Consider the following 26,487-nt stretch of genomic DNA (forward strand, 5'->3'; position numbering starts at 1 on the left):
CCACCCCCCCCAGCTGGTCCTGCCCCCAATCAGCCCCCCTGCAACCTGATTGCCAATTGAGGGCAAGGCCAGCTAGACCCCACCTGTGCAAGAATGTGGGCCTCTTGTAAGTATATACGTTCTTTGGTTTATCTTTTTTCTTTGGGTCTTATTTTGTTGGTCAATTCATTTAGTTCATTAGTTTCTACAAATAAATGAAATCATATGATATTTGTCTTTCTCAGATTGGCTTATTTCACTAGGCATAATATTTTCCAGGTCCATTCATGCTGTCCCAAAGGGTAAAATAACCCTCGTTTTTCAGCTGTGTAGTGTTCCATAGTGTAAATGTCCCACAGCTTTTTTATCCATTTAATTTGCTAATGGTGTCTTGAGCTATTTCCAAATCTTAGATACTGTAAATAATGCTGCTATGAACATAGGGGTGCATATATATTTTTTTCTAATTGGTGTTTTCTTTTTTTTAGGATATATTCCCAGAAGTGGGATCATTGGGTCGAATGGTAGTTCCATTTTTAATTTTTATAGGAAGCACTATTCTATTTTTCATAGTGGCTGCACCAATCTGCATTCCCACCAACAGTGAACTGTTATTATCTTTTCTGCACATCCTTATCAGCACTTGTCATTTGTTGATTGTTTGATGATAGCCATTCTGATAGGAGTAAGTGATATCTCATTGTGATTTTAATTTACATTTCTCTGATGATTAGTGACTTGGAGCATTTTTTCATGTTTATTGGTCATTTCTATGTTCTCTTTGGAGAAATATTTATTCAGACCTTCTGCACATTTTTTAATTGAGTTGCTTGTTTTCATTTTGTTGAGTTGTATGGGTACTTTATCTATTTTGGATAGTAATACTTTATCAACTGTATCATTGGCAAATATGTTCTCCCAAACAGTGGGTTCTGTTTTCATTTTGATGGTTTCTTTTGCTGTAAAGAAACTTTTTATTTTGATGTAGTCCCATTTGTTTCTTTTCTTCATAGTTTCCTTTGCCCTAGGAGATGTATCTGTAAACATATTGCTATGTGAGATGTCTGATATTTTACTGCTTATGTTTCATCTAAGATTTTTATGGTTTCATGCCTTATATTTAAGTCTTTTATCAATCTTAAGTTTATTCTTGTGTATGGTATAAGTTGGTGATCTAGTTTTGTTGTTTTGCATGTGTTTGTCCAGTTTTCTCAGCATCATTTGTTGAAAATACTGTCTTTACTTCATTGTATGTCCTTGCCTCCTTTGTCAAATATTAACTGACCATAATGGTGTGGGTTAATTTCTGGGTTCTCTGTTCTTATCTATTGTTCTTGTGCTATTACCAGGCATGTTTGGGTTATAATAGCTTTGTAGTATAGTTTGATATCGGGTATTGTGAACCCTCCTACTTTGTTCTTTCTCAAGATTGCTGCAGCTATTTGGGGTCTTTTATGGTTCAATATCGATTTGTGGAGTATTTGTTCTAGCTCTGTGAAATATACCATTGGTATTTTATTAGGGATTGCAATGAGTCTATTGATTGCTTTGAGCAATATATCCAATAACATGTTAATGATGTTTATTATTCCAATCCATGAACGTGGCATACACTTCCATTTATTTGTATCTTCCCCTATTTCTTTTTTCAATGTCCTAAAATTTTCTAAGTGCAGGACTTTTTCCTCCTCAGTTACATTTATTCCTAATTATCTTAATTTTTGTTGTTGTTGCAATGGTAAATGGGATTGCTTTTTCAGTTTCTCTTTCTGAGAGTTTATTATAGGTGTATAAAAATGCCATTGATTTCTGGATGTTGAATTCATATCCTGCTACCTTGCCAAATTCATGTAGTAAGTCCAGTAATTTTCTGGTGGAGTCTTTAGGGTTTTTTTATGTACAATATCATGTTATCTGTGAATAATGACAGTTTTACTTCCTCCTTTCCCCTTTGGATGCCTTTTAGCTCTTCTTCTTGTCCTATTGCTGTGCTGGGATTTCCAGTGCTACCTTGAACAAGAGCTCTGACAGTGGACATCTTTGTCTTGTTCCTGTTCTTAAGGGAAATCCTTTTAGTTTTTGCCCACTGAATATTATAATGCCTATATTTTTGTCATATATGCCTTTATTAGTTGAGTTATGATCCCTCTATTTCCACTTTACTGAGAGTTTTTATCAAAAAAGGTTGCTGAATTTTGTTGAATGTGTTGGGTGTTTTTTTTTTGTATCTATTGATATGATCATGTATTTTGTTAAAAATACATTTTTAAAATATATTTTATTGATTTTTTTACAGAGAGTAAGGGAGAGAGATAAAGAGTTAGAAACACTGATGAGAGAGAAACATTGATCAGCTGCCTCCTGCACACCCCCTCCTGGGGATGTGCCCTTGACCAGAATCAATGTGCCTCGGACTATTTCAGTGTCTTCCCATTGGCACTGGATGCTAACAGAAGCAATGCTTGCCATAAATATAAAATAAATTGCAATGCAAATAAACCTATGTAGACAGCATCCACTCAGAAATGCTGTTTACCGGGTGTGGCCACAAATGAGAAAATTTGTAATTTTTACAAATGACCAATATTTTAACTAAATAAATACTTTGGAACAGTTGATCTAACACATTTTAATGGAACCAAATATGTGTATACATTCTAAAATAATCTTACAGATATTTATATGCACAAGTATGCTTTTAATAGACTTTGGAAAAAATTTACAAAAAAGAAAAACAAATAAAAACTCATAGACACAGATGACAGTATGGTGTTTACCAGAGGGAAGGGGTGTGGGATGGTAGTTATAAAGGGTAAAGGGGGTCAAATATATGGTGATGGAAGAAGATATGACTTTGGGTGGTAAACACACACTGCATATACAGGTGATGTGTCATAGAATTGTACACTTGAAATTTATATAATTTTATTAACCAATAACACCCCAGTAAAATTTAATTAAAAAATCAATTTTGGAATTCTGATGTCTATTTTTTTAAATATATTTTATTGATTTTTTACAGAGAGGAAGAGAGAGAGATAGTTAGAAACATTGATGAGAGAGAATCATTGATCAGCTGCCTCTTGCACACCCCCTACTGGGGATGTGCCCGCACCCAAGGTACATGCCCTTGACTGGAATCGAACCTGGGACCTTTCAGTCCACAGGCCGACGCTCTATCCACTGAGCCAAACCGGTTTTGGCATGATGTCTATTTTTTTTTTTATCTCTTCTCATGAATTAACTAAGATAGTTATAAGCAGAATAGCCCAGTCAATAGTGTTTATTTTTATATACTTTAGTTTTTATTTTTGTTCCATCTGTGAGCCTTCTTGTAGTTAGCACATTCTATATGGTACTGCAGTGAGACAGATACAGAATGATTGAAGAAATGTATTAGTAATTGGTCTTTTCTTATAACCTTTTCCTCTTGTTGAAAATAAGGCCCAACTATAATACAGTCTTAATTTCTACAAAACAAAATATATTTAACAGTATGTACTGCCCAGTTCTTTTTGTTTATTAGAATAGTTGTATGATTTTGTATAAAGCATTTTTCTCTGCCTATGATTTTTCTTTGAATCCTGCTGGTGGTAAAAAGAAGAGTGCATTTTATATTTGGTGTGATCCTTTGTAAAGAAGTGGGACACTTCCTGCATACCACTGTTAAATATTCCTCTGGCAGTATTAGGTGGACTATATTTACCCATTTGTAGATGCATCAACCTTTCCCATATTAAGTCCTTTAGCAAGGAAATCAGGGAGGAAGTCTGGTAGTGCTCAAATAAGACTGGGAAGTTGTAAGAAAATGTCAAGAGGTTAGAAATCATTAATTTGACCTTTTAAAACTTTAATACATTAATAAACAATATATGATATAACTTTTGATGGAGGAAATAATTTAATAAATGAAATAATATTTCTACTTCCACATATATCATTTGTGAGGAAAAATGAAATAGAAACATAAGTTCTTCTAATAGTGGAAAAAGAGAACATGTTTTTAAAGTTTGAGTTTGCTTAAAGTTTGTTATTAAATCATAGCAGGATTCCTAGGAAGTATTCAACATATTTGCATAAGTATTAAAATAATTCATCATGATTAATTCTATTATAGTAAAACTCAGCCCTAATCACAATCTGCCACACACTGTAGTGGCTTGTCAGTATTTCATATTTTACTAGAGTTCTGGTGGAATTGCAGCTCCTGTGATCATCTGAGTTCACTGTGATTAATGTGGTTCAGAAGGAGATCTAATAACGATTAACCAGTTTCATAAAGTGTTACAGAATAAGGTCGTTGTGAGAAAATTTTTAAAACTCTTCAATATGCACAATCTAGCAAGTACCTCTGGCAGCAAATTTGATTTCTCAAAGGATGAAGAAGTCTAACCTTGGAAACATCTGAACTCTTAGGGCAAAGTTGGGAAAAGTGGACAATAATTTGCCTTCAAATACTTAGGATCAAAGGAAAACAGGGCAAGTCTATAAACAGTGGTAGAAAGTTACAGGGAAGTAGACATCAATCTGCTATGGGCTTCTTGGCTTCCACAGGCTCAGGGCAGTGAGGAGGTTCTCCTGATTAGGATTATCAGGTAGAGGCCAGATGCCTACTAACTTATGAAGAATACTGTAAAATATTTTTTTAATGGTTCAGTAGAGAGTTTTCTTTCGGTAAATTCTGAATTCTTTTTCAGCTGTGGGATTTCATAAGTTAGTTTCCTTTAGAATGACAATAAATTTATTCTTTTTTTTCTTAGATTTTGGTGGAGGCTTCAGTGGGAGATGGCTTCACCGGAGACATTGCAATTGATGATTTGTCTTTTATGGACTGTACCCTCTATGCTGGTAAGAAAGAATATTTCAATATATGACTATTTTCAAACCTGTTTACTGAAAAGCCCACCAAGGAAATCAGCATTTCATTTCAACAAATATTCCAAAATGCCCTCAATTGTGTATTCTCAAATATATTAACCCTGGAAGAGATTATTGTAAATCTTTGCTAGTAATAACCCTTAAAATCTTTGTGAAAAGGTAAAAAGGGTTGGATCAGTTGTGTTTGTGTCTTATCACATGAAAAATACTAGAAAATAATGTCTGAAGTTACTCTGTAATTTCATTATATTTGAAGGTTTATTTGCCAATTTATTTGCCTTGTAATTACAATGTTTTGGAGGCTTTATCAACCTCTCAGTTACCTTTAGAGATGTTTTATTTTCAAGCTACACCTTATATTTTTCTAAGGATTGATTTCAATAATTTTATCTCCATGTTATAGATTTTCCATTAATGAAATCATACATGTTTTCCATATATTAGTAGTTGTTTGGGAAATAGTACAATAATTAATAAATAAGAATATAAGAATAAACTATGTTTCATATACTCACAACTGTAAACCTAATTTTGCCCCACCCTGTATATCTCTATTCTTAACATTTTCCTTGAACTGTAGACTTTTATACTAACCACCTACTCAACATTTCAACTTAGATTTCTTTTTTTTTTCTTTTTTTTTCTTTTTTTTTTCTTTTTAAAGAGCAGAGGCACCTATGATGCCTGCTAGCTTTTTTTTTTTTTTTTAATAATATATTTTATTGATTTTTTACAGAGAGGAAGAGAGAGGGACAGAGAGTTAGAAACATTGATGAGAGAGAATCATCGATCAGCTGCCTCCTGCACACTCTCTACTGGAGATGTGCCCGCAACCAAGTATATGCCCTTGACCTGAATCGAACCCGGGACCTTTCAGTCCGCAGGCTGATGCTCTATCCACTGAGCCAAACCTGTTTCAGCATCAACTTAGATTTCTTACAGGAATCTCAAAGATACCTAGGGAAACACCTAAAACAAGCATACTACTCCAATGGAAATTCATTCTAGTCGGTGCTTACTGATCCAGTCGGAATCTATATCAAGCTCTTGGAGCATGATTCTGACAGAGTGGCTGGAGGCTCTTAAAATCTGTGACAAGGGAGCGCATAGTTTATTTTTATTTTTTTATGATTAGAGGCTGGGTATTTCAAAAGCAATTCAAAAATCCATGTAGAAAGCATTGCCATGTGCTGAAGCACAGCAGCAGCCCTGCTCTGCCACCATAGCATTATTGGGCAGGAGAGCGCCAGCCCCTCCCCAGACATAATCAGAGGGCTGGGCTCTAATTATTTTCCTTGTAACAAGGGGACATGGCTTTGATCCTTCACCTCATCACTCTGGCAGGGTTAATTACCATTACCACTCTGTGCAGGGGTTCCCACAGACTGGGCAGAAAGTCAATCCCTCTCTGGAAGGCCAGCAAGAAGAAAATCAGCATTGAACAAGTTTACCCTAACTCTTCAGGTCTAAAAGTAAATTCTTGATTACCACTTGCCCCTCAGTTTTGACCTTCCTGCATGCCTCCCTAGCTCAATAAATGCGTTTATTTCTAGTTACGTATTCCTCATTAACAAATCTGGTCAGCCACTAGCTTCAGATACATCCAGAGTTCACTACTTCTCATGGCTCTCACTGTTCTCCCCTTGATTTAAGCTACCGTTGTCTCTGGATTATTACAACTGCTTTTTAAGTGATCTGCCTGCTTTTACCCTTAAGCCATATAAACTATGCTCAAAACAGCATCTAGAATGACTTTTTAAAGCTTAGATAATGTCATGTTTTCCTAGGACCATCCTTTCTCATTCAGAGAAAAAATAAAAAATAAAAAATAAAGCCAAGCTGCTTCCTAGCTTCCAAGGAATAAATGACTGGCTTCCTTATTTCTGCCTGATTTCACCTTCCACTAGAATGCCTCTAATTGACTTCTCTCAGCTAGAAGGCCTCTTAACTAATCCTTGACTGCCCCAACCCTTCACACCTGCTTTTCCCTCTTGCCCTAGATATCCACTGGACTCCTTTCTTCTTTTTAATCTCTGCTCAAAGGTATCTCCCTTAGTAAAGCTGTCTCTGAACACTACACAATCACAGACACACACAGAGATCTCTTCCATATCTGATATTTTCTACCTCCTTTCCCTGTTATTTTTTTATGACACCTCTTCCTCTTAAAGTTAAATTTGTTCTTTCCCCCACAATACTGTGGGCTGCATGAGACCATAAATTTTGCCTGTTCACTACTTTATCTCCAGCTGCCTAAATAGTATCTGGCATATATACATGTAGTTCTCAATAAATATTTGTTGGTTAGATGGGTGGATAGGAAGATGTCTATATCATTTTAAGTGTTTGTATACTATTATTATATATTTTAGTTTACTATTATTATTATTATTACTAAAATGCTAAGTACTTCTACATTTTATTAACCAAGGAGAAAATGTTTTATTAACCATGTCAGTCAGTTTTTCTTGACAGCCAAATCTCAGCAACTTACAATCTCAAGCATTTATTTCTTGTTTTTAAGTGTTAGTATAGAACAACATTAAAACCGTGTATGCTCTGTAGCTCTGTTCTGTGTGTCCCTTGTATCTGGGTCCAAGGCTCAACGACCAAGTCCCTATGTGACCCGTGATGCTGTCAAGGAAGAGGGTGGGAAAAGAGAGCAGCACCCTTATAGCTTCTACTGGGACAAGGAATGCATCATGTCCGCTTGTGTCCATTGGTCAGAGCAGGTCATACAGTTGAGCCTAAAAATGTGACAGGGAAGTAGTCTCCACTGACAGGAACTTGGCAAGAATGGAGAATATAAAATGGGCACAATGATGCAACCTACCTATGTATCATCTCACATAATTCCATAACATTTTAAGAGTCAAGAATAGTGTCTGGTCCATTGTTGGTGAATGGATTTTGAATGTTGAATAGGGCAGATGCATTTGTTATCTCAATTTTATGGAACAAACTGAGAAGGAGATTACCTGCTATGATAAAGTGACAGAATATGATATCTGCTTCTTTGGACCTTAATGTTAGCCACTGTTATTATAATGGTCTAAAACTACTAACCTAAAAAAGAAAAGAACACAATTTTAATTTTACAGATGTGCACACTTAAACTGAAGGAACACAGGTGACCTGGAGGGGAATTTACAATTGAGGGCAGGAAGGAGATTTTCACCTTAGCTTGTTTGATGTCCATGGCCAGAGGTTTCCCAAATCTCCTCCCACTCTGAGATTAGGGAGAAACCCTGTGGGCCAGGCAGCAGGGAACAATAAAGAAAGAGAACAAGAACCAGTCACACTGACACTGTGGTAGTTCCCACTGCCCTTAAATGCATTTGGTGGCTGATGGCTCCAAGGTGGAGTGAGAAGGGCTGCCAGGAACAAAGGCAGAGATGTGAAATATCAGTTACAGACTATTAGTCCGGATATTCTGCTTCAATTTTCAGAAGAAAGATATGGAATTCTAAAATCTGTCTGAACCATGCGGTTTTAATGTTGGCTCTATAACAAAAGCAACTTTTGGTTGAAGCCACAAAGCCTGTTATAACCATAGTTTTATAAAGGAATTTGATGCAATCTTGCCATAAAAATTAGGCTGTTAATAAAAATATTCTTGATGAACTGTTTTATTTCTGATATCATGTTTGCTGAGGTGGGATCAGTACATATAGGTTTACTAGTATCTACAGACATTGATTTGCTTTAAGTATAAATTGATTATCTACAACATTTTTCTCCTTGGTTAATAAAACAAAGAAAAACTGAAAAGCATATACACAAACATAAAATATTGACCTACTCTTTAAAGAATGAATTTGTACATTACCTATAACCTTTATTTTATACTAAAAGCAATTAAAAAGATTATCTTATTTTTACTTATTTCCTGGAAATCAACCTCTTTCTTTTCATGCCATCCTTCTTTTTTTTTTTTTTTTTTTTTTTTTTTTTTTTTAACAATATCAGTATTCTCTAGCAACCAGGAACTGGAATTTCACTGTATCCTTTGACTTTCTTCTTTTTTATTTTTAAAATATATTTTATTGATTTTTTAAAAAATATGTATTTTATTGATTTTTTACAGAGAGGAAGGGAGAGGGATAAAGAGTTAGAAACATCGATGGGAGAGAAACATTGATCAGCTGCCTCCTGTACACCTCTTAGTGGAGATGTGCCCACAACCAAGGTACCGTACATGCCCATGACCGGAATTGAACTTGGGACCCTTCAGTCTGGCAGGACCGATTCTCCATCCACTGAGCCAAACTGGTTAGGGCCTTTGACATTTTTCTCAAACTGGCTCACTTGCAAACCTAGCTGACTCCAACTCCAAAATATTTCTCACATCTGTTCTGTTTTTTCCATTACCTCTGCCATGACATTGATTCAAAATTGTTGATTCTAATAGTAAGCTTTTTCACTGCTAACTTTTATTAATTTCCCCAATAGTGTTTATGTCATAAATTTAGTTTCTTTTTACTTCATCCTTGAGCATCATTTGCTTTTTGATGTCAAATCTTTCTTATTTTCTAACTTCTGGTTGTTTCTAACTTAATTTTGAAATCCATTCCCAACTATGGTTCATACTTCCTTTGTTTCAGTACATTGATGATTCAGATTCTTATTCAAAAACTGGTTCAGGAGGATACTATAGAAAATATATTGAGGCAACATTAATTACATTTCTAGGGAAAGTAGGCAAAATTAACCATATAATATAACCCTGTTGTTCTTTGCATTAGGATATGATGATGTTGGCCAATCCCAGAGTGGGTAATGATGGGGAATAATGGCAAAATTCAATTCCTTTTCCCTCACCTTGAATCTGACCTTCAGAGTACATTATGAAGCAAAAATTGTTGCCAGACATTCAGATTTAAAAATCAGTAACCCAAAGGAAGTATCTGTTTCACATTATTTTTTTTCTGATACAAGAAAAGCAAAAAAGTATATTTTCTTCAGCAGAACACATATAATAGTTTACTTCCAGACATCAAGGATTATTGGTGATGTAGCTGGGTTATTTGGAAAAATAAAACTATGACTATATGGCATCACAGCATACTGCTACAAAGAGAAAATACAATTAAGCAATTACCTACCCATTTTTCATTTAATTTAAAATTTCAGAACTCAATATGTATATTTGAATTTAGTTACTAGAAGTATTAATTAATAGAAGGAATTTCACTATTCAAGATATCTAGTGTTTTATTTTCCTCAGAAAAATTGCTAATAAGTCATTGGCATGTCTTCCAATTTATGATGCCTTAAAATTGAGAAAGTATAGAAACTACTTATAAGAGGCTTAACAACAATATTTTGTATGTCCTCCCCTATCTGCCAAATGGCTTTTTGTTATTGAACTGAGTTGATTGGAATTTTGACATCCTTCTACATTAATGTTAGTTTCTTACCAATTTTATTTCTAAACTAGTGGCCCAGTGCAATTGAAATTCATGGATGGAGAGGGGGAGAAGGGGTGTCTCTCAGCCTGGCCTGCACTCTCTCCAATCTGGGAACCCTTGGGTGATGTCCGACTGGCAGTTGGACATCCCTCTTGCAATCTGGGACTGCTGGCTCCTATCTGCTCACCTGCCTGCCTGCCTAATTGCCCCTAACCACTCTGCTTGCTCCCAACTACCCCCCATCCTTCTCTCCCCCAGCTGCTCCTTCCTTGCTGGCCTGTTCGCCCCCAACTTAACCCCGCCAATCTGTTATACATATCAGTCAAGTCATTCAAGTCATTCACATAATTATGACATGTGTAAAGCCGGTAATACTTTATCAAGAACTAGGGATTTTCAAGTATAAATTGTATTGCTTAATTACCTTTGTGGGAATGATTGTGATGAGGAAGTCTAAAATAAAACAAGTTAGAGTATCTGTTCTATCAGAGATATTTTATTAATGTAGCATGAAGTATATCATATTTATTACAAGAAAGTCACAGTGCAAGGAAGGAGTTAGAAAATTGACTCCAATGAGTCTGAGTCATTGATCTCAAATGACAGGTATGCAGGTGGTTAGGTTTGCCTGTAGCTTAGGGATCTAGAGGTAGATCATATCAACCAGATTAATCTCTGCTTCTTAGTGAGTGCAGACTTAGTCATTTGCATTTTGCCTTTGCAATTTTATTTCATCTACAAAGTATTTAGTATTTTTTGTTTGGAGAGTTAACTCTATCATTGCTACCAACTTTAGTCTTTCTTTGCAATTCTAGGCAAATAATTAATGATAATCCAATAAAAGGGTAATATGCAAATTAGCTGTCACTCTGTCACAAAGATGGCGGCATCCTTAGCATTCTGTGCCCTGGCCACAGAGAGAGGGAGGGCGCTGGGCAGGCAGAACTCCCCCAGCCCAGCAGACACACACAGGGCTGGGAGTGTGCTCTGGGCAGCCACCATGTGTCTCAGAGAATGCCCCCACCCCAGCAGACACAATGTAGGGGGGCCTCTGCACATGAGCTGCAGAGAAAACATCTTTTTTCAGAGCCACTTGCAGTGTTCTTGGTAACTTGGGTAATATGAATCCAAAAAGGTAATCTAGTGTTTTTCCACCACACTCCTGGAGGAATATTATATCCTTCACTTCACCAGTTTGGCTTAGTGGATAGAGCCTCAGCTTGCTGACCACAGAGTCTGGGTTTGATTCCAATCAAGGGCATGTACCTAGGTTGCAGGCTCCACCCTGGCCAGGACTCAGGTCAGGGCTCATGCAGAAGGAAACCAATCTAAGTTTCCCTCTCACATTTATGTTACTCTTCATCTTTTCCTTTCTCTTCCAAGCTCTCTAAAATTCAATGGAAACATATCCTCAGGTGAGGAGAAAGAAAGAAAGAATAAGAAAGGAAGGAAGAAAAGATGGAAGGGAGGGAGGCAGGGAGGGAGAGAGAAAGAAATGTCCTATCCTATGAAAGACACATCTTGAAAATGCCTAAATAAAATTGTCATTTTTTTCGTGGTGAAGGGACTGTCGTCCATGTTGATTGAAACACCTTGGTGGCTGCAATGGTTGGCAGTGGCTGCAGCAGTGGGGAGATAGCATCTTCCCCTGATCAGCCTGGTCACCTCCCACAGAGGGAGGCCAGACTGTGACTTAGCCCTGCTCCCTACAAATTAAAAGTGCTGACAAAGATGTGGAGAAAAGGGTACCCTAGTACACTGCTGGTGGGAATGCAAATTGTTGCAGCCATTATGGAAACTGTATGGTGTTTCCTCAAAATATTAAAAATGAAACTCCCATTTGACCCAGTAATGCCACTTCTAGGAATAAATCCTAAGAAACCCAAAACACCAATCAGAAAGAATGTATGCACTCCTATGTTCATAGCAGCACAATATACAGTAGCTAAGATTTGGAAACAGCCTAAGTACCCATCAGCAGATGACTGGATAAAAATACCTGTGATACATTTACACCATGGAATACTATGCAGCAGTAAAAGAGAGAGAGAGAGAGAGAGAGAGAGAGAGAGAGAGAGAGAGAGAGAGAGAGAGAGAGAGAGATCTTTTATTTTTTTATTTTTTTATTTTTTAATATATTTTTATTGATTTTTCACAGAGATGAAGAGAGAGGGATAGAGAGTTAGAAACATCGATGTGAGAGAATCATCGATCAGCTGCCTCTTGCACACCCCCTACTGGGAATGTACCCGCAACCAAGGTACATGCCCTTGACCGGAATCGAACCCGGGACCTTTCAGTCCACAGGCCGATGCTCTATCCACTGAGCCAAACCGGTCCCGGCAGATCTTTTATTTTTTGAGTCAGCCTGGATGGGCAAGGAAAGTATTATGCTAAGTGAAATAAGCCAGTCAGAGAAAAGTAAGTATAATATGATTTCATCATGTGGAATCTAGTGAACAAAATAGATCCAGAGACATGGAAGCATGGAAGAAAGTGAGGAATCTCAGAGGGAATGTGGCAATGGGGGGATGGAGGGAGAGAGATTAACCAGGGAATTTATAGGCACATATGTATAGCTTATGGACACAGACAATAAGGTGGTGAAGGTCTGGGAGGAGAGGTACAGAGTGGAGGTGCTCAATGGGAAAAAAAGGAGCACATCTGTAATACTTCCAACAATAAATATAAATATAAAAATAAAAAATAAAAGGACCTACATGTTGCTTACAGTTACTATTCTAAGTACCTCACTATATTAACACACTTAATGACACAATGATGTAATGTTATAAACATTTTCGGCATATCTGCAAATGAGCTAAATGAGTGACAATCTTTATCATACATAAACTTATGCTACAGGACTGTAATGAAAATTTTTTCTTATCTATTTTTCTATAAATGATTTTATTGCAGTGATTGTATATTTGACTTTAAATCTATTAGACCTTCTTTATACATGGTATAGGAATATTATTAACAAATGTTTATTAAATCATTTACTATACAAATTAACTTCTATAAGTTTCTTCTAAATTTTGTAATTTCTGAAATTATTTCTTTAACTGTTTAAATACGTCTAGATGAATATTTCTGGTGTGGGTCTCTTTGCAACATTGAATCTTGAATATGTGAGGATGAATGGAACAAAGATGAGGAGATATTAGGTTCATTATAGCAGTGGAAGAACAAAGCTCATTTACATGGTGGACTAGAAGGTTTAATCAGACCTAGACTCTAGTTCCTAATCTAGAATCTGGACTCTCTTGGTTCCTGCTAATGTTCTAAGTCCTGTTCTTAGGCCTCCTATTTATTCAGTGATCTCTGAATAGTTTTTCACTAATTTCCATCTGCAACTTCTCCTACTTTTATAATCAAATATATCCAGATTTATTTGCCATTGCTAAGACCAAGAATCCCATCTTATATGCTTACATAAGGAACTTCAGGAGATTAACAAATGCTATTAAATATATATTTTTTTAATGTGAAGCATAGTTAGAAAAGCATATTGTGTAACATCTGTAAAGAAATGAAATATCTGCTAAATGACACCTGAATATTCTTTCTTATCCAGGTAAGTTGCCAGTGGACCTTCCAACTCCACCAGAAACTTCAATTCCAGTAACATTACCTCCACACAACTGTACAGATGGTGAATTTGTCTGCAGATCCAGTGGTCACTGTGTTGAAGAAATCCAGAAATGTGATTTTAGATATGACTGCCCTGACAAATCAGATGAATCATTTTGTGGTAAGTAAATTATTATTTTTTAATTAAATGTAGTCATAAAACAGATAAGGAAATTCTAGCATAACCTTTAAGTAGCATGGCCTAGTGTCCTAGTTAGAAATTTTCAACTGCCTTGAGCCATTTCTTTATATCGATATTTAAGCTATTTGTATAGAAAATTATAATAGAAGAATTAGGATATATTCTTCTATCATGCTTAACAAGCAGTAAGTGTCTTTAAATTTATGTCTTAGTTCAGGACACATACAAGATTGATAGACACATGACGAGAGAGAGAGAAAAAGAGAGAAAGAGAGAAAGAGAGGGAGTTTTCATATACAACCTATGTATTAAAAAAAAAAAAAGAGGACTTGTTGCTCAGTTGAACCAAGATGTCACCAGTTCACCAGTTCAATTCCCAGTCATGGCATCTGTCAATATTTTTCTCTCATTGATGTTCCTCTCTCAATTCCTCTTCTTTCCTTCTGCCTCTCTCTGTTAAAATCAATAGAAACATATTTAAATACTAGAGGCCTGGTGCATAAAATTCGTGGAGGGGGTGTCCTTCAGCCTGGCCTATACCCTCTCGCAATGCAGGACCCAGTGGGGGATGTTAGATTGCCAGTTTAGGCCCAATTCCACTGGCTCTTAACCACTCACCTGCCAGCCTGCCTGATCGCCCCTAACCACTGTGCCTAACTACTTGATGCCCCTAACTGCTCACCTTCCTGCCTGATTGTCCCTAACCATTCTCTTGCCTGCCTGATCGCTCCTAACCTCTCTGCCTACCAGCCTGATTGCGCCTAACTGCCTCTACCTTGGCCCCTGCTGCTGAGGCATTGTTGGGAAGGTCGTCTGAAATGACATCTGGATGTTCAGATGTCTGGTCTAACTAGCATATTATGCTTTTATTATTGATATTGAATAAAAAATAAAAAATGGACTTGTAATTTTGTGTAATATTAAAATATAGTCATTATAAGAATATTGAAAAATTTAAGCAAAGAGGTTGAATGTAAAAGTTATTGTAAATCTTATTGTTTTGAGTTTTAATTTGAAATTTGAAAAAATCCGTTCAGAGACTGGGCTAAAGTTTAGCTTTGTTAATATTACTGTGGAAAAAGAACAGGCTTATCAGAACTTGGAGGTTATGAAAGCAACATATATGTTACGTTAGAAGAGATTGGCAATGCTTAAGTTGCTGCTTTAGGAGCTAATTAAAATCTCATTTCTTCATGAAAGCAGAGTCTTTATTCCCAGTATTTCAGTTACTATATAATAAAACCCTAATATGCAAATCAACCAAACAGCAGAACATCTGGTGGCTATGACATGCACTGACCACCAGGGGGCAGATGCTCAATGCAGATGCTTTGAGCATCTGCCCCCTTGCGCCCCCCCCCCCCCCCTTGAGAGGTAGGCAAACAGTGGAAGCAATTGGGGAGTGGGGCCAGCTAGTGGATGGCACCAGGCAGCCAGCCAAGTTGGGTGCCAGCAGAGGCCGCCAAATCGCCCCGCCCGCCTGTTGCCCACAGTTGGCCCTGATCACCAGCCAGGCCTAGGGACCCTATCCTATATATTGGGAACATATTTGATTTAAAAATTAAAACCTGACAAGGCTACTCTAATATTGAAAAACCAGGATGATGCAGCGATGACATGCATGGACTCTGGCTTTCACATTTTGTGGTCAGCCCTAATTCTGACACTTACAACTGTATGACAAAGTCAATTAACTTCTCTCCGCTTCAGTTTTTCCACCCACAAAATGAGAAAATGGTACTACTGCCTCAGAAGGATCATGTTATGTACTACTTTTTACAACCAGGGCCAAAAAATGTAGCTGTCCATACAGCAGCAAGATGCCTTTCACCTGTTTGAAAAGTCAAGGGTGCAGTCTGGCATGAGAGAGGGCACTCCCTTCCCCACCTGTGCACAAATTTCATGCATTGGGCCTCTAATTTGAATATAATAAAAAAAATTATTTTAAACTCTTCTAGTAATTACACAACTCATTTGCCTACTTATTTTAATTATGTTAAAGTTACATTATAACTAAAAAAAAAAAACCCCAAAAAATCCAAAGTAAGAAAGTGGTAATGAAGATAGAAATCACCATTTACTGACACATTTATTTTAATTAGCTCATCTTGTCTTTGTTCCCTTTATTCTAGTAATGGAAGTTTGCAGCTTTGAAAAAGGAAGCCTGTGTAAATGGTACCAGCCAATCCCTGAAAATTTAATTCAAGATTCAAACACATTCCGGTGGGGTCTTGGTAATGGAAGCGGTATTCATCAGGGGGAAGAAAACCACAGGCCCTCGGTGGACCATACAAAGTAAGTGACAGATACTGTATTTCAAACATATGTCTGAGGAACTAATCACTAAAGCTGTTCCCAAATTTCTGCCCCATCACTTCACCCTAGGTCAGTGCTATAAAAGATGGAAGTTTCATTTATAGAATGGGAGAGCTTAAGTATATCCTTTCATATATATTGATAATTGAAAAAATTGAGAAAGTAGTGAATGGTTATTTGTAAAGTAGAAGTATTTTTTCTTAGATTTTTCTTTATATGTATATCATTGATCATTAACTTTCATGATTAATTAAAAAATTGTAGCCAGCAGGCATGGCTCAGTGGTTGACATTGACCTATAAATCAGGAGAGAGGGCAGATTGATGCTCAGTCAGGACACATGCTATGGTTGTAGGCTCCATCCCTGGTGGAGCATGCAGAAAGCAGGTCATCAATAAATCTCTCTCATCATTGATGTTTCTCTCTCCCTCTCCCTCTCCCTCTCCCTGTCTTACTGAAATCCAATAAAAATATATATATTTTTAAAATTTACAAAATGTTCAGTTCAAACAATGAAATAAAAACATCCTTTTTTGTAATTGCATTTAAAAATAAAAATAGAATTTGTGTGCTCTAAAGTAACTTTTATAATTGAGAAACAGTTTTGGAGAAAACTTTTTGCTCTGAGTAATTCTAAAAGACACATAATTTTAAGATACCCTCTATATTGCCTCATTCTTTGCATAATAACCAACTTTTTTTTCTCAAACCTTTTGCCTATGTTTTCTCTTCTTTAATTCTAATCAAAATGACCCCTCTCTTTCCATTGGATCAAAACAAAGTGTACCAATCTCATTTTTATCTGGGAAAAAAGATATCCTAACTAATAAAAGAGTGATATGCAAATTGATTGTACCGCCACACACCCACAAGCCACACCCATCAGCCAATCAGGAGCAAGTATGCAAATAAACCCAACCAAAATGACTGCAGCCACAGAGAGCAGGAGGGAGGTTTGAGTTTCCCTGGCAATGGAATCCAAGCTTTCTGCCTGCCCTTGCTGGCCTAGGCCTCCACTCAAGGCTACAAAATTTCAGTGATAGAAGATAAATAAATCCAAACAGAAAGGGTGGCAACCATGAAGCTAAAAAAAGCAGGAGGCTAGGCTTGCTACTGGAGATGGAGGAAGCTAAGCTTCTGAAGCTGTGGCCTGCCTTGGCCTCCTCTTCAGGCTACAAAGTTTCAATTATAGAAGATACATAAATCCCAACAGAAATGGCTGACACCAAGGAGCAAGCAGGAGGCTTGGCTCCACTCACAGCTACAAAGTTTCAATTGTAGAAGATAAATAACCCAAGATATCAGGGCCTCTGCTTGAGTTACCAGGTGGTATGGCTGGCCTGCAAACCACCACAGACCTCTCACTTACCCAGGCCGCCCCACACCCCAAGGGAATCCCCACCCTCATCTGGGACACCCTTCAGGGCAAACCAGCTGGTCCCAAACCATGCACCAGGCCTCTATCCTATCTAATAAAAGAGTAATATGCAGATTGGCCATCACTCCAACACACAAGATGGCTGCCCTATATGGTCAAAGATCCTGCAGGGAAGGGAAGTTGCGAGGGACCAGGCCTGCAAGGGAGGGCACTGGGGGGCAATCAAGCCTGCAGAGGAAGGCAGTTAGGGGCAAACAGGCTGGTAGGGGAGCAGTTAGGCATCAATCAGACTGGCAGGGGAGTGGTTAGGGGGTGATCAGGCTGGCCGGCAGAAACAGGGGCAATCAGGAAGGCAGGCAGGCGAGCAGTTGGGAACCAGCAGTTCTGGATTATGAGAGAGATATCTGACTACCTGTTAAGGCCCAATCCTGGTGAGCAGTTGGGCATCCCTCAAGGGGTCCTAGATTGTACAGGGTGCAGGCTAGGCTGAAGGACAAACACCACCACCCCCCCCCCCCCCCCCCCCGCTTCAAGCATGAATTTCATGCATCGGGCCTCTAGTTTTAAAATATTTTGGAATTTAGGGATTGATTATAGATTGTTAAACCATTTGAATATGAGCCACTCATTAAAAATACTGATTAGATGAGCACAGTTTTCTTTCATATTTTGCTTATTTATAAAGTAGAAGTATTTTTTCTTAGAGTTTTCTCTTTATGTATAACATTGAGCATTATCTTTCAGGTATACACTGTGGCAAATGCACCTATATTTCTCTCTATATTATGCACTAGTGTCCCAGTGCATGAAATTTGTGCATGGGGACCAGGGATGTCCCTCAGCCTGGCCTGCACCCTCTCTAATCTTGGACCCCTTGTGGGATGTTGGATATCCCTCTCACAATCTGGGACCACTGGCTTCTAACTGCTCACCTGCCTGCTGGCCTGCTTGCCCCCAACTGTTCCCCTGCCAGTCTGATTGCCCTCAACTGCCCTCCCCCTCAGGCCTGCTTTCCCCCAATTCCCCCCCCCCCTGCTGACCTCATTGCCCCCAACTGGCCCCCCTGCTGGCCTGCTCGTCCAACTACCCCTCCCCTCCCACCAGCCTGATCACCTCAACTGCCCTCCCTTCCTGGCCTGATCACCTCTAACCACTTCTGCCTCAGCCCTGCCACCATGGCTTTGTCCAGAAGGACATCCGGAAGGTCTCCTGGTCTAATTAGCATATTATCCTTTTATCAGTATAGTTTTGTCTAGGCTTGACATCATGAACTAGAAGTCACATAGATAATGCAAGTTGTCTCTTTGCTATAACTAGGCATATAATAATGTATCTAAGTGATGTATATAAATGTGGCAGAAAATTTCAGTAAAACTGAAAATATTTTCATATGTCCTGCTCTGCAAAAATAACAATTTTCAATGCTTTAGTCTCTTAGAAATGAAATACCAGAATTATTGCTTTCTGAAAGCCTTCTCTGGTAAGAAGGTAATATTTTATAGGCCAATTTAGATGCCTTATCGCTCTTCTAGCATAATTTCTAAAAGATTCAGTTTTATAAATCTTGAATAATGGTTAAATAACAGCCTTTTGAAACAATCTATTGAAATAAAAATAAAACTGCAAACAGCCAATATCTAAATTAACCATTGCACTTTTCTCTTAACTGTTTTAATACCTGTGGGAAGGGGCATTTTAGCAGTGTTGCCTCAGGACTGCATATAATTCATAATTGTGCCTCTTAAAGCACAAGAAAATTTGCTTTTATTATAGGTTGTTCTTGAGTTAAGCATCTGTTTTTTATATCTGCATATATACTAATAATTTGTTTTGATTTAATGAATTAAACCTCTTTAATTTTTATTTTATTTCAGAGTATTTAACTTGATAAGTAATTTTATTTTTTATTTATTGCCTAAAATTTTACATATGTCTCCTTTTTCCCCACTTGACACCCCCCCACCCCCAGCCATTCCCACCCTGGGCAAGCCCCCACCATCCCAGTGTCTGTGTCCATTGGTTAAGCTAATATGCATGCATACAAATCCTTTGGTTGCTCTCTAAGTAATTTTAAAAGTTAACTATAGTGGCTTGAAAACAGAAAAGTTAAGAGAAATCATTGCTGAAAACACTTGTAAACCATATCTAAAATAATGTGCTTAGATGGAATGTTTGCTATTCAGGATCAGGTTTCAAGAATATAATATTCTGTATGATTTTATATTATGTTACCAAAAATCAGCTTAGTAATAAATAACATTTATATCATGGTTACAATTGCATTAAAAATAAACATTTTGCCGAGACCGGTTTGGCTCAGTGGATAGAGCATCGGCCTGCGGACTGAAAAGTCCCAGGTTTGATTCGGGATAAGGGCATGTACGTTGGTTGTGGACACATCCCCAGTAAGGGGCGTGCAAGAGGCAGCTGATCGATGATTCTCTCTCTCATCGATGTTTCTAACTCTCTGTCCCTCTCTCTTCCTCTCTATGAAAAACCAATAAAATATATTTTTTTAAAAATAAACATTTATTTTCATTATATAAGTTCTTAAATATGCTTTTTCTGTAACCATACTAAAATTAAGTAAATATATTGGTATGCACAGAATTGTTATACAACATCTAGAGAAAAATATTTATTTAATTAAGTAAAGATAAGTTGGTCCGAAGGTTGTGGGTTATTGTTAAGCTAATTAAGTAAAGATAAGTTAGACTTAAGTTCTACATTATGACATGCACTTGAAAATACTAACATACTAGCTCACAAATGAAATATTTTGCAACAACATGATCTTCTGATATAGTGATTTATGCAGATACATCAATTACTTAAATAAAAGATCTTTATTGCCTAGAAGATGCATAGGTAGCTTTGCATCTAGGCATACAATTTGTCTGTTAGGGATGTATTTCCTGAACATCTGATCTTGAAATAAAAAGCTTAATCAGACATGGAAGCAGCAAGTAAATGACCAGAAGTGAAGAGCTCAGTAATAGGTTACACAAGAAAGAGAAGTCTGCTGTGGAGGGTCAGATAACAATTTGTCTGTTCTACATGTCTATCTTGGTTGTCTATTTGTCTTTAATAACACCTGGAGAGATTTTGTCTTTGGATTTTTTTTTTATAATACAAATAAACTAAAATAATACTATGGGTAAAGACCATATACTGATTCCTTAAGAATTTCTTAAATTTCTTGTTTCTTCAAAAATCCTTTGTTTTTTAACCACAAAAGAATAAATTTATTTTTAACCATAAAATGTTTTATATATATAATAAACAGCATCAAGCAAAATCCTTCTACCATGATGAAAGCATTGTACATTTATGCATATATATTTTAATGCAATTAGGTTCATAATGTTGTTGGTTGTAATCAAGCTCTTCCACAGGATTGGAAAAAAAGCATTTCAGAGACCTACACAGGGGAGATTGTGCTGTGGTAAGGTTTATTTGTGATGCAAAATGAAAGAGTTCTCTTCCTGAGTTCCCAATGTCCTATCTCCCTCCATCCCACCATGGAAAAAGCCAACCATGTCTTCAGTAAGGTTCAAACAATGGCATTGTCCAGAGTCTCTCTTCATATTAAACCTTAGATCCCACACAGTCTGTTGTGGGCCCTCCGTGGCCACTAGACCATAAAGTCACCTGTTACAGGAACCAACAGGGCAAGCGTAGGTCAGGAGAGGGGGGGGGGGGAGAGAGAGAGAGAGAGAGAGAGAGAGAGAAAGAGAGAGAAAGAGAGAGAGAGAGAAAAAGAAAGAGAGAGAGAGAGAGAGAGAGAGAGAGAGAGAGAGAGAGAGAGAGCGCTTCTTTGTTCACCTGGGATTATAATCTGGTGCTTTTCCAAAACAGACAATCAACTTCCAAACCTTTTTCAGACTTCTGATGGGTCTACCCCTTTCCCAGGTGAGACTGACAGGCCTCTATGGTCAAGCACCTTCAACTGCACCATTTCAGCTCATGATGTCTGACTTTCTTGGCTAACTGGTAACAAATTCAACCACATTGTTTCTAATCCACTTTTTATTTTATATACAATCGATAAGCAACTCTGTCCATACTTTTTAATAGTATTCCATTAAATGAATGCACCATAATTCACTAATTCATCTCCTCTCTAGTTGATGTATGAGTTGCTTTTGGTTATACAGAAATGTAATCAGTCTTTACTGAATAATATACAACTTTGTACATATTATAGATTATATCATGAAAGTAAAAACATACGGAGTTGAACTTTTATATTAGGTAATATTTACATTTTAAAATATTTGATTTATAATCTTAAGTTACTCTTAAAAAATGTACCATTTTGCAAACAGCACATATGATGGTATCTATTTTTTTGTATGCTTGCCAAACACTGAGTATTTATTTTTTTCATATTTTTCAGTTGACAGGTTAGAGTAGCAGCTTACAGTATATTTTTCATTTTTGTAATACTAATGAGGGTAACCTATTTTTTTTCTTTGTGTCTGGTTCAGGAGTATTTCTGTATGTGTGTGTGTGTGGGGGGGGTATGAATGTGTAGATGTGTATATGTGTAGTTTTTATTTGTGCTATTTTGCTTGGTTTTCAGTTTCTAGTGCTTGTGTATGTTTTTTTCTTATTGATTTATAAGATCTTTTAAAGCATTGAGGGAGGTTTTTTCCATTATTGAATGTTGTAGTGATTTAACCCATTTTTATTAGCCTTTTCTTACTTTTTATTATATTTTTGCATCTCAGAATTCTTAGGTTGTACAGTTACTTCTACCAATTATATTCTTGATAAATTTTTATTATTTTTTTCCCAGAGTGATATTTTCCCCAGATTAATTGAGATATAAGTGAAATATAATGTTGTGTAAGTTCAAGGTATATGACACGATGATTTGGCATATGTATATATTATAAAACTAATACTCCAAAAAGTTTGTTAACATGTCCATCACCTCACATAGTTCCTGTGTGTGTGTGTGTGTGTGTGTGTGTGTGTGTGTGTATGTTGAGAACATTTAAGATTTACTCTCTTAGCAACTTTCTAGTATACCATATTCTTGACTATAGTCAACAGGCTGTATATCATATAGAAATTATTCATCTGATAACTATTTCCTTCATTTTATGTCCCTTCTGCATCTGGCAACCATCATTTTTTCTCCCATCTATCTCTATAGTTTGGTTTTTATAGATTCCATTCGTAAGTGAGATCATGCAGTATTTGTCTTTCTATGTTTGACTTATTTCATTTAGAATAATGCCCTCAAAGTTTCATCTATTACATTGCAACTGGAAGGTGTTTCTAAGGTACAGTTGAAAATATGTATGTATAAAATTTTCTTCATCTATTCATTGATGGAAATGTTGATACTTTATATAATCTTTGCTATTTACTCTAGGAGAGGAGAAATATGAAATTTGACCATACCTCTGCAATGCCCACCAGCCAATCAGGAGTAAGTATGCAAATTAACCCAACAAAGATGATGGGTTAATTTGCATATGCAGATGCAGAGTGGCTGGGTGGAGTGGAACACCTGCTACAAGGGGGAGGGTAGGGAGCAGAGGGAGCTACAGAAGAGGCTCTCTGACAGAGTGGAGAAAACTGAAGGCCCCAGCTGGAGCAAACACTGAAAGCAGCAGCCAGAGTGAAGGCCTGGATCCTGGGTGCTGGAAGAAAAACCTATGCTGGCAGCCAGCAGAAGGAAGGCCTATTGCATGAATCTTTGTGCACTGGGCCTCTAGTTGTAAATTATACTGCAATGAACATAGATGGAGGCACAGATATCTCTTTAGATACTGATTTCATTTCCTTCAGAAATATACCCCAAAATGAGATTGTTGGATTAAATGGTAGTCTTTTAAAAAAAACCTTCACACTATTTTTATAATGACTATACCAAGTTACATTTCCCCCAACAGTGTAAAAGAATTTTCTTTTCTCTACTTCCTCCCCAACTTTTATCACTTACATTTTGATAATAGCCATCCTTAGTGGTGTAAGGTGATATCTCACTGTTTTTTATTTTTTTCCTGATAATTAGTGATAATAAGCACAATTGCATGTATAATATCTGTTGGCCATTTGGATATCTTCTTTGGGAAAAAAATGATAGGGATTGGATCAAATCTGTAGGTTCTTTTGGGTAGTATGGGTATTTTAACAATACTAATTCTTCCAATGTGAATCCATGTGACTATCTATATTCATCAAACTTGTCTTACTAGCTTGCTGATACATGGGCTTTTCTCCCTCAGACATAATCACTTGACCCTACCATGTTCAACCACCAGTTTTCCTTTTACTATGTGAAAATAAGGGAAACTAAAATAAGTACTTAGGGCTATTTTTTGCTCAAGTCTTCTTTGATGCTTCTCCAACTCTCATTTCATGCATTGTTTTTTAAGAATATTCCCAGCCTCTGAGTTACCTTATTTCCTTTAGTTTTGGATTGTTTGTATTTCCTTTTCAGGCCACTACAGACTTGGAAGTCATGTATTTGAACCCAGACCTCTGGTCATTACTCTCTAATTCTTTCTCACATTCATTCTGATTTGGGAACCAAGGGTTGTCCTCAAGACTGCAGTTTAGAGCAGAGCTCAGTGCCTGTATTAGTGTGTTATGTATACTGTAAAAATTAATTAATTAATTAATTTAAAAAATAAAAAACTTGGTGGCTTTAAACAACAAAAAATGATTTTCTCCCAGTTCTAGAAGCCAAAAGTATAAAATCTGTATCACAGTTCCAAAACCAAGGTATTGGCAGGGCTCCTCTCTCTCTAGTGGAGAACCTATTTCTTGCCTCTTCAAGTCTCTAGTGATTGTTTCATTCGTTGGTCTGTGGTCACATCAATCTACTCTCTGCCTCCATGGTCACATTGCCTCTTCCATCTCTGTCAACTCTCCCTCTGCCTTACTATTGTAAAAAACAAAACAAAACAAACAAAAAAACACAAACCCAACACTTTTGATTCTACTTATCATTCTTCCAGATTATTCAGGTTAATCACTCAATCTCAGATTGTCAATTTAATCACATCTGCATAGGCTTTGCCATATAAGGTAATAGGTATTACAAGGTTCTAGGGATTAGAATCTGATATCTAGGAGACCATTATTTAGCCTACTGTAGTGCACAAATCCTGAAATTAAATAACACTAGATTTTAACCCAGATCCAGTATTTATTAGCTATGTGGACCTATGTGATGGTGTAAACTGCATTTCAGTTTCATCATCTGAAAAAATGGGCACAGGAGTATTTATTTAACATGGTTATTGTCAGTCACAACCAAGAAAATGCATGCAAAACAACCATCAAAGTGTAGGTCTCATAATACAATCTCTGAATGTGTAGTTCTTACAGTGTGGCTAAGATTACCAGTAGAAGAGAATGTTGGGTCACATTGCAGAGAGCCTGGAATACTATGCCGAGGAGTTTAACATTGGCAATTGGGGGAGGGGAATGGTGGCAGTTGGAGCAGTTGGGGCACACAGGAATCATTTCAGGTTTTTTATACAAATGAATCATAAGATAATAGAAGTGAATTAAAATTAAATCTGGTACATGAGTGTAGACAGGATTGGGGGGGGGGGGAAGCTGGAAGAAAATTAGCTGAAATAATTGAAGTGTGTTTATTGACATGAACTAGAGAGAAATAAAATCTCTGGAAAACTAAAGTCCTTATCATGTAAATTACCTCCTTGGACCATAAGCTGGAGGTCAACAGAGGCAATTTCGTTATTATTATTATTATTATTTTACCATATCATGAATGATAGCTTCTCTAGTGTACTACAGAAGAATTTTCTGCTCTGCTTGTTACACACTCTCACCATAGTACACAGTGAATTATTATCAGGCATAAAGGGAACAGAACAGGTCTCTGAAAGGAAATATAAAAATTCACAAAAATACCGGGTTGCCATTTAGAAAAGATGAAAACAAGTTATCACTTTAGGAAAGGGGTAAAAGTAACTTTTGTTTCTGAGGTTGACATCACATCTTTGAAGGCAGTGAAAGATAGTGTAAGAAAATATGAGCCGGATATGTCTAAAAAATGACATTACAGATTCCCAAAAAGCAATGCCATTACATTAAGGCTTAAGGGCACTGAGTATTTATAGCAGAATTAAATCATATGAGAACCTTGACTAGAAGTTACTAGGGATGGTGGAACAAATATATGGCTGTGATCAATATTCCAGGAAGAAAATTCTATCATTCACACTTTAGAATGTTTGTCAAATAAGCTATATCAAGTCCAGGGTGGGGAGGTGAAGATGTAAAGGACATTACTTTTTCTTTTTTATTATTTTGGAGCTATTATTTGATTTAATCATATTCTTTATGACTGTCTTCACTTTTTGGATATTTAACATTAATTCCATCAATTGTTTCTTGTATACATCCATGTGTGTTTATTTTCTTTCTCCTATTAAGGTATTATTATTATTATAGAATCCACTGATCTGAATTTTTTTTCTAAATTCCAATGCTAAGAAAAGTGTCTGAAAAATGTTTGTGTGTTGTATTTTTCAGATGGCTTTATAAAGTGTCTTCCTAGTTAGCTAAATGCATCTTTTATTATAATCTGAATTCAGACTTCTTAATTGTATTCTAATGGGAATATTTTTTTGCCTGTACCTGCTCAGTTTAGTTTCATTTTCTATTTGAAATTTTAATCTTCATTATAAACATTATTAATTTATTGTAATATTTTCTATCAGTAAGGAATTTCATAAAACTTGGTTTTTAAA

At 36.8% G+C, this 26,487-nt stretch overlaps 1 protein-coding gene across 1 annotated transcript in view; it reads left to right on the top strand.

Annotated features, from left to right (window-relative positions):
* The window catches only part of MALRD1 (MAM and LDL receptor class A domain containing 1), a 578,615-nt gene that overhangs the window by 192,821 nt on the left and 359,307 nt on the right, over nt 1–26,487 (top strand). Inside the window, exons 19-21 of the mRNA XM_036459535.2 lie at nt 4,740–4,827; nt 13,849–14,025; nt 16,179–16,341. Of these exons, the coding sequence (XP_036315428.1) occupies nt 4,740–4,827; nt 13,849–14,025; nt 16,179–16,341 (428 nt within the window). The remainder of the gene's footprint in view (nt 1–4,739; nt 4,828–13,848; nt 14,026–16,178; nt 16,342–26,487) is intronic.

Source organism: Pipistrellus kuhlii, unplaced genomic scaffold (assembly GCF_014108245.1).
Source record: "Pipistrellus kuhlii isolate mPipKuh1 unplaced genomic scaffold, mPipKuh1.p scaffold_m20_p_1, whole genome shotgun sequence".
Lineage (NCBI taxonomy): Eukaryota > Metazoa > Chordata > Mammalia > Chiroptera > Vespertilionidae > Pipistrellus > Pipistrellus kuhlii.